Below are 9,448 nucleotides of genomic sequence, written 5' to 3'. Positions count from 1 at the left end.
TACGCCTTGTTTAGTCAACTTGTCTCATTTTGTCTCTCAGTTCATTTTGTCATCATTTTTTTGTGTCTTTTGGGCGAGTTTGTGTTTGTATTTAGTAGCTTTTTCTTTATATAAATGCAGTTATGTTGTTTTTTCTTTAGGTTTATTTTGACGCCTTACTTTGAAAAGAATGAGCGGAAGTCTCAAGTATTAGCACTTATGCTATGAAGTTAGCAGGCTACCTGTGTATTTGCCGTGTTTGTTGATGGCGGCTGGACCAGCACATTAGCTCTGTTGCTAAGCCTCAACAATGCGGCGTAATTACTTGATTCTGCGATACGTGATGATTTAAGTGTGCTAATTACTAGCTAGATTGCTAACGGCTAGTTAGCATAGCATAGTTAGCCGCGCTCCAATAACAACAGCAACAGCTGCTGTCAACACTGAATTCCTGCTCTGCTCTTGAGCGGTTTCACCGCTTAAAGAAATTCAGATGGAGACAAACGTTCCGAAAAGGCGAGACAATAAGAAATCACTGCGTGTGAAGGTGATAAGCCTCGGAAATGCCGAAGTCGGAAAGGTAGGCGACCAGCGCTTTATTTCAGACCGATCTCCAATGGATGTCTGGCAGATTTGGGGTCTAGCTGTTGGAAATCATGCACGAGCGTTCATTAAGTGCTAGCTAACGGTGTGTTTATTTTATTTTATTTTCCTTTATTTAAAAGCTCTTATTGCGTCCAATGATTAAAAAAACATATTAGACTGTTAGCTTATAAGGTTTAAGGAGGAATTCGCTCTCGCTGAAGCTGGTCATTCTGAAGCCGGGTCTCTTTTCAAAATCGAACATTTTTAGGTGACCTTGTTAATTTTTGGCTAATTTCTACACAGTGCAACATGTACGAATGTAGGATTTGAAAGATTGGGATCCTATATAAAACTCGGCGTGAAGCTTTCTTAGTAAAATGACATAATTCAGTTATGATAAACGTAAATCCATTGGCTTGAACAGCGACGGTAGCACTGAACCAGCTCCAAACGCAGGTACAGTGGTGCAGTAATGTCACGGTGATGGATGTTTTCTGCGCCGAATGAGCAAAGACACTTCGTTGATTCTTAAATTATCTGACATTATGGTCTGGTACATTTGTAATTTCGCTGAGCAGTTAAAAGGTCTAAAAATTGACAGAGTTATGTGTGAACTGAGTCACGTTACTAATGTGACTCAGTTGAATAGCTCCCTTCGTTTAGAATGTTCCTTTCTCTATTACACACGTTACATTTACAATGAGGATCTCATAAAAACAGCAGATTGCAACTAATATATTTTAGATTGACAATGCTGAATTTTCCAGGGAGCCGTAATGTTTAAGTTAACTTTGCTGCAGCAACCCATAGTTAAACTGCTGGATTTCTAAAGGGAGTCTGGCCTGGGAGATTCTGTTGCTCATATTAAATCATTTCTCTCCAGAGCTGCATCATCAAACGCTACTGTGAGAAGAGGTTTGTTCCTAAATATTTGGCCACTATTGGGATCGACTACGGTGTCACAAAGTAAGTTTATTACTTTAGGTTTGATATGTTATCTTAGTTTGGTTTGCTGCAAGTTTTATCCTTGTACCTAATCAAAATGACAGTGTAGCCCGACTGTGTTATGTGTCTTTGTAAAACAAATGTCCTGTGTGTTGCTGTAAAATCAGAGCTTGTTTCAGGACTGTGTGTGTTCTGTGTTTACAGAGTGCAGGTTCGTGACAGAGAAATTAAAGTGAACATCTTCGACATGGCCGGTCATCCTTTCTTCTACGAAGTGAGAAACACACTGCAACTGAAATTAGTTTAAAACTTCATGTTCAACTAAGTCACAATAAGTTTACCTGTGCATTTTATACACCTGCGTAAACCAGCCAGCTTCAACAAAATCATTCAAATGAAATTAGAAGTCAGTGACTTTGATGAGCTGTAAGGTGGAAAAGCTCCCAGCAGGTGATGCTGTTGAGCCAGTTTCTTTTCACCAGCTCTCAGCCTGTTGTCCTTTGCCTGCGTTCACCCTCTTGTTTTATGTTTCTTTCTCTCCATCTTGTCTCCCAGGTGCGTAATGAGTTTTATAAAGACAGTCAGGGGGTGCTGCTGGTTTACGACGTCGGCCTCAGGGAGAGTTTCGATGCTCTCGACAGCTGGTTGGGGGAGATGAAACAAGAAATGGGCTCTCAGGCCAACATGGACAGCATCGTGTTTGTCGTCTGTGCCAATAAGGTTAAACATCAGTTCAGCTCCATTAAACGCCTGCAAACAGTCGTTTAGTTTGTAGATGGTGATGAGCTCTGGTCATAATGGGGCAGAGGTTTGTCAAACACAGTGACAGAGGAGCCTGATTTCATATCCGGGGTGAATATGCTTCATTGCGGGACACACACCTTAAAAAACTAAATTAACTAAAAAGATGGTATGCTCATATTTAAAAACCTTTTAGGAGATAATAAACTGTATAATAATAATAATAAAGTAAAAAATGCCAAAGATGCAACTCTATGTATTTCCTATGACATGTCTCATAATAATTGTCAATAATAAACTGTAATGAACAGTTTGGCAGAGGTGACATCTGTCAGATTATCAGTCTGGCTGCATCTTCCACAGCCTGATGTGACAAACAAATATAAACACACTTTGAATTTAAATGAGAAAAGAAAAATTAATACACATTTTTGTAATTCAAAAGTGGATCCAGAATGCAGCCGATTGGTCGAATAGATGGTATAGTGAGAGTTCAGATTTTTATTTGAACCGAAGCCTTTTTTCATTTTTTATTTGCAGGTGGACCTAACGAAGAGGCGAGTGGTGGACGAGGGGGAGGGACGTCTGTGGGCGGAGTCTCGAGGTTTTCATTACTTTGAGACGTCAGCACAAAGTGGCGAAGGCATCAACGAGATGTTTCAGGTTTATACATCCACACACGTAAAATCAAACGTGTTATTTAAAAGAAATAGATTTGAGCATTTTGTCTGTGTCTTCGTCTGTAGGCCTTCTTCTCGTCCATCACTGACATGTGTGAGAACGGGGGGAAGCGTCCAGTGTCGGAGGTCAGCGTCGGTTTCACCAAAGAGCAGGCCGACACTATCCGACGCATCCGCAACAGCAAGGACTCCTGGGATATGCTGGGTGTCAAACCTGGTGCCACGCGGTGAGTACACAGCCCGGAGTGTCTGTTGGTACATAACACTGGCAACCGAATCATTTTTTCATTTTTTTGGTTTTGGTTAGATTTAATTAGTGACATGCAAAAAAAAAGTAGACATTTTTTTTTAAATGTGTTTCAAATGAAGCTCAATTAGTACATTACACGTCAGGTGAGGGATTATTGACATTTGTATATATTTTCTTTTAGTATAATTATTACCTACTTGCATTTTTACCAGTGGATATGTAGAGAGTTTCACTGAGTATTATCTGTATGCATCTAAATAAAAACCAATTATACATATTTGAACAAACACATCAAATACATCTAAAAACTAAATTCTGAGCATAACTAAAAATTACTTCTACTAACCAAAAGCAAACATTGAATGTAATTAAAACAAATGATCCAGTATGTGAAAGAAAGCCAACTAAATAAAACATAACTAAACTTTCAGCTAACTCCCTTTTCTGATGCATAAAACTATAACAAGATATGTGTGTAACTCAAAGCAAGTTATGTACAAAACTACAAAACTAAAAGCAGATAATCATATAACAAAAACAGATTGCAACTAACTGAATATAGGTTCTGCATATGATGCATAAGATGGAACTTTGAATATAACAGCAATCAAACTGTGCATGTAAACATGAACAGAATCACTATAATTTCACATGAACTCATTTTGGTTGTTATACTTTCCTGCAATGAATGAAAATAAAAATCTGACAAATACACACCGATCAGGTAAATCTTGATAGTGTCTTGGAGGACCAGGACCAGCATGGCCACTCGGAGCAGTCTGCATCTACACAGTCTATACACATCCACATGTAATACACTGTGTGCAGAGGTGGGACATGTGCACAAACTTAGTACTCAAATAAAAGTATTGGCCTTGATCTTTCTCCACTTCTACCACTTCAAATCTTTTAGCCAAATAAAAGTACCAAGCAGATTATCTGCATTTTACTTAAAGTACAAAAGTAAAAGTACTCCGCTAAGAAAACAATGTATTTTACAGTACTTAATTATGGTAAAAGATGTACAGTAATTAATACCAAAACTAAGGGTCAAAGGTCACGGCTGGTAAAGGTGAAGCTGATTTTGATCACTTTGTGTGCAGACAGGTGGTTTATAATACATCAGCTCTTATTAGTTCATCAAATTTTTTATAAAAAAAGTAAAACTACCAGGTGGTATTAATGTTATGGCTAATTAGTATAATTACCGTATGTAAAATACAATAATCATCAACTGGCCTGCTTTGCTGTAGTAGTATACCTGTAACAGTGGTTCCTGTTTGCTTCCAGTGAGGAGGTGAACAAGGCGTACAGGAAGCTGGCCGTCCTGCTGCACCCGGATAAATGTGTCGCCCCTGGTAGTGAAGATGCCTTCAAGGCTGTGGTGAACGCTCGCACTTCACTTTTGAAGAACATTAAATAACACAAACACATGCCTGAAACCTCTCCTAGAGATCGGACCTCTTGTCGTCCACACATGAACTGAAGACTTGCCCATACTTGTATGAACACTGTTTATTTATTGATTTATTTATTTAGTGTAAAGGTTATGTGCCATGTTGCTTGCCACAGTGCTATATGCCTAACACCTGGCATATGACCATTTTTAACTTATTTACTTTATTTTATCTCTAAACGTGTGTGTGTGTGTGTGTGGGTTTGTGTTTATATTCTCATTAGGGACAGGTAAACATATTCATTCATGTGATGCATGTGATGCATAAAGTGCATCCAGAAAGGTTTCCTAGCTTTTTCCACATTTCGTTATGTTACAGCCTTATTTCAAAATGGATCAAATTCATTATTTTGCTTAAAATTATACAAACAATACCCCATAATGACAATGTGAAAAAAGTTAGTTTGAACTCAAATGTATTAAAAATAGAAAACTAAAAAAATCACATGTACATAAATATTCACCTCCTTTGCTTAACACTTTGTTGAAGCACCTTTAGCACCAATTACAGCTTCCAGTCTTTTTGAGGATGATGGTACAAGCTTAGCACAGCTATGTTTGGGCAGGTTCTCCCATTCTTCTTTGCAGCACCTGTCAAGCTCCATCAGGTTGGATGGGGACCGTGTCTCTGTACATTGCTGAAAAACGTCCCCACAGCATGATGCTGCCACCACCATGCTTCACTGTAGGGATGGTGTTGGCCAGGTGGTGAGCGGTGCCTGGTTTCCTCCAGACATGACACTTGGCATTCAGGTCAAAGACTTCAATCTTTGTTTCATCAGACCAGAGCATTTAGTTTCTCATGGTCATTGTCCTTCAGGTGGGCTTTCATGTGCCTTTTACTGACATGTGGTTTCCATCTGGTCACTCTACCACACAGGCCTGATTGATGGAGTGCTGCAGAGATGGTTGTTCTTCTGGAAGGTTCTCTCTCCACAGAGAAATGCTGGGGCTCTTTCAGAGTGACCATCGGGTGCACTGTTGCACTATAGAGAGGTGCATGTGATGATTTATTTCCTTTTTTTATACATTTGCTGAGATTTCAAACAAATTTCTTTCACGTTGGTAGAATTTTGAGGAAAATAATGAATTTGACCCAATTTGGAATAAAGCTGTAACATAACAAAATGTGGACAGAGTTAAGCGCTGAGATGACTTTCTGGATGCACTGTAAGCAGAATGATGGCTCACAGATCAATGTTCAACCTGATTTCACCCTAAAACATATTTAGACCATCTGCGTGTCTCTAAAAAAAATAAACAAATCCAAGAGGAGAGTATTTACCTTCACAAACACATTTTTGAAGTCTGGTTGCCAAATAGAAGTTAAATGTTGGGTGAATTCAAAATGCATATTTAATATTAAAATTAGTCTTTGTGGCCAAACCTGCCAACACTCCACACGTCAAATGTCCATCTACAGCCTCTCGGACGATGATGGTCTCTGCACCAAACAAGTTTGACGACCTACCTGACTGGAAATCAGTCCATTAACAGAAGAACTAATTAGCTGCTCTTTATTGTAAGCTCCGTTTACCTGCTGCTTACTGGGGTCAGCCTCAAATTGTGTCCACAGGTTCCCTTTAAATTTCCTTCCCCCATATTCAATATTGTTTTCTGTAGTTACTGATTAGCATCTAATCACTGTCAAACTTCCTGTACATTTTCCTACATCTCCTAATCAGTTCCCTCAAAGCGGTTTAAAAATATTTGTTCCCTAAATACAATAATACTAATAAGTACTGACTGGTTTGTGCCCTCAAAGATCTTGCATTTAGCTCTTTATCCCCTTGAATTGGCCGTTTGATTCATAATATTTCAAACCTTTTCCAAAATGATCTGTATTTCCTTCCATGGCTGACTGTTCCCTGTGTCTAATAGTGGCACGAGTGCCGAGTGTTTCTTTTTAAAAGCTACATTTATGTTCAAGTGATTTCTCTTGTCCTTGTATTTGCCATCATCATTTAATTTAGTCCCCTTAAATGGAAACTTGCTCCCTAAAGTCCCTAAAGTTAATCCTATTTGTGCTCTTGAATATAACACATGCCCTCATGATAAAAATGTAACTATTTTTTGATCCCTGAAATGCGAAACATTTAATATGAGCTGAAGAATACTGTTCCCTTAAACTATTATTATCGCTTCACGCTAAAACATAAACACTTTTTTTTCCCCCTTTAGTGAACAGTATTTTCTCTTTTACTTGAACAAGAATGTTTACATGATTACTATGATGGAGCATTGAAGTTTACTGACTTTTTATTTGCGTTATCATGAAAAAGACATTAGAACTGAAAACACATATGAGTTGTAGATTTATATTTTTACATATTTGTCAGTCAGAATGACAAAATTAGAGATTTGGATTTTAGAAAGTTTAGTTTGACTCTTACCTAAAATAACAAGTCATAACCCAATATAGCATGATTAGCATGTGTTTTTGCACTTAAAGACAATGTTTCCTATCAGCCCTGTTTACATTTTAAGATTATTATAACCTATTTAAAACTACAAAGACACAAACTTTCAAATTACATTTAATTTCAAAATGTAAATTAAAAACTATTGCAATATTACAAACATTGTATATAGCTGTTATTTTTTTCAAACATTAACATTTTTATCACTTACTAAAAAGGTTTCTAGTATTAACATTATATACAATCTTTGAGTTGCATCAAAGGTTTAAAAAAATAATGCTTTGCTACCAAAACTTAGCTACATGATTTTGACAAAGGTAACTGACAAAGAAAATTGACAAATAAAAATGTGGTGATAAAACTGTAAAACTGGTAACAAAGCAAATTAAAATTTTAAAACTATTTAATACAATAGTTAAATTCTAACATCACAATAAATACTTAAAATGGAAACAACTTGAAGACTGAAAGAACTTTAAAAAAAAGTTTTAATTAAAATTGAAAACCAAAAGTTGGACAAACAAAGTACCAGTAAATAGGACAGTGGAAGCGTTTTCCAATCATACATTAAAATATATTTAAATGTATCATTTAGGTTTTTCACATCATCATTTTGTGGTGATACAAAATGACGGTTTGGTTTGGTGTCACACTATTTATTTTGTATGAATAGTGGTTTAAAGTTCAGAGATTTTAAACATCGGGTAACAGTAGACTAAATAATAATGAGAGTGTGTATAAATGGGGAAAGTACGACTGTTTAAAGTTACCACGTTATTGTATCACAGATTGAACTCTGTACCTCATGACTGTGGCGTTAGTCACACTTTGATCATCTGACTTGTTTCCTGTTGCCTCGGACCCTCTTTGAGGTCACATTCACTATTAGAAAAGGGAGAAAATTCTTTAGAATTTTACCCACATTAGTGAGGCTGCGGTTGCAGAGTCACATGTTAACAGTTGGACATTTTTTAAATGGTTTTGAATTATAAGTGACCTCTCAAGTGTGAAGAGTGAGTGAGTGTATGTCTGTGTGTGTGTTTCAGTCTTACTGTGGTTCTTATATGTGCACGTTCTACTGGACTTTTTGAAATAATAAAAAGACTAAAAATCATTTCTCTGTTTGAAGGTTTCTTCTCTGATGCATCTATCTGTCTATAGAATAGTTTGACTTTATACGATTAACCCAGGACATTTTTGCTGGAATTAACTTTTTTTTTTTTTTTTTTTTTTGAAAGAAAAGCATTTCTAACTGTAACTTTTGTAAAGTAATGACAGTTTTATAACACAGGCAAGTTATAAAATTGCAACATTTTGTAAGGAATAAAAATATGGTAAAGGGAGTTTATGAAACGATTTTAGGAAATTAGGAATATTTTGAACATAGTTTTGTGAAGTCAGGAAGACTTGGGGACATCTGTGGAAGGTGAATTGTGGAAATTAGGTTTGGGTTTGGAAAAGGAGTTTTTGTGAAGTGAGTGTGTGCAGAGTGAAGACATTTTCTAGATGAGTGTGTGTGTGTGTGTGTGTGTGTGTGTGTGTGTAAACACCCAAGTTCGTGTTTCTGTTCTATAAACACACTGAAGTAAACGCTCAAACACGGTCTGACCTAGATGGAGATTTGCCAATCCCATCATGCACCTGACCACACAGCCTCAGTGGATCTGTCCTATTAATGACTGGCCATTTGTCTCTGTTTCAGGGAATCCCTGCTGGGATTAACACACTCAGACATCTGCTGGTTAACATCAGCTGATTACACAAAGCTTCTCCACCTCAGTCTCAGTCCCTCTGCTCTTTGTCATTTGTTGTGATTGTGCTGCTTCCTTGTTATTTCTCTTTATTTTATATTTTTTATTTTTTTGTCTCAGAGTGTTTTTGACAAACTTCATCCTCAGCCTGATTCTAACACCTGGTTTTCTTCCTGGCCTCCTCATTACGTTCATGAAGGTAAATTAAGGAAATATTAAGATTTTCTGTTAACTGGTTCAGATCTTATTATTATTTGTTTCCATGTGTGGTTTCTGCAGGTTTACCATTGCAGCTACACACAACAGGGACCTACAAAGGCGGAGACTACATTTAAACAGTTGTGACACCAAGTAACAAACATGAACAAGACTTCATTCAACATTTTACACATTTAAAGAACAAAACTGCAATGGAGAATTTCAGCTTTAAGAGGAATTTTACAGGAAAGAATTTCTTTAATGTACGGAAATAATCCGACAAAACGTGGACAAAGTGGAAGTTAATAGATGGCTCTAACTGTAAAGAAGCACGAGGAGGAAAAAGCCAAGAGGACAACAAATCTCACAGCACAGAGTAAAATGGGCGAAGGAGACGTTAGAGGAAAAACCAGATGTCTCTAAAGTAGTGAAAACAAAGAAGA

At 37.1% G+C, this 9,448-nt stretch overlaps 1 protein-coding gene across 2 annotated transcripts; it reads left to right on the top strand.

Annotated features, from left to right (window-relative positions):
• Window positions 1–126: 126 nt before the first annotated feature.
• On the top strand, window positions 127–9,223 carry dnajc27 (DnaJ (Hsp40) homolog, subfamily C, member 27). Of its 2 annotated transcripts, none has more exons than XM_067501155.1 (7): window positions 127–559; window positions 1,448–1,530; window positions 1,714–1,783; window positions 2,065–2,229; window positions 2,791–2,913; window positions 2,997–3,157; window positions 9,087–9,223. In XM_067501155.1, the coding sequence occupies exons 1-7, from the start codon at window positions 473–475 to the stop codon at window positions 9,160–9,162; spliced, it is 765 nt and encodes a 254-aa protein (XP_067357256.1). In that variant the 5' UTR covers window positions 127–472; the 3' UTR covers window positions 9,163–9,223. The 2 variants fall into 2 exon arrangements, with proteins under 2 accessions (XP_067357256.1, XP_067357255.1); XM_067501154.1 differs by lacking the exon at window positions 9,087–9,223 and adding an exon at window positions 4,471–8,170 and having other exon boundaries at window positions 154–559.
• The last annotated feature ends 225 nt before the right edge of the window (window positions 9,224–9,448 follow it).

The sequence above is a fragment of the Channa argus genome, chromosome 4 (assembly GCF_033026475.1).
Source record: "Channa argus isolate prfri chromosome 4, Channa argus male v1.0, whole genome shotgun sequence".
Lineage (NCBI taxonomy): Eukaryota > Metazoa > Chordata > Actinopteri > Anabantiformes > Channidae > Channa > Channa argus.
This window is presented reverse-complemented; position numbering and strand designations above follow the sequence as displayed.

Bases quoted from the DNA above. Each gene is read 5' to 3' on its own strand.
- dnajc27 (XM_067501154.1), top strand. From the start codon at position 473: ATGGAGACAAACGTTCCGAAAAGGCGAGACAATAAGAAATCACTGCGT. The intron at 560-1,447 runs GTAGGCGACCAG...ATTTCTCTCCAG, and splicing joins GAAATGCCGAAGTCGGAAAG to AGCTGCATCATCAAACGCTA. The intron at 1,531-1,713 runs GTAAGTTTATTA...CTGTGTTTACAG, and splicing joins ATCGACTACGGTGTCACAAA to AGTGCAGGTTCGTGACAGAG.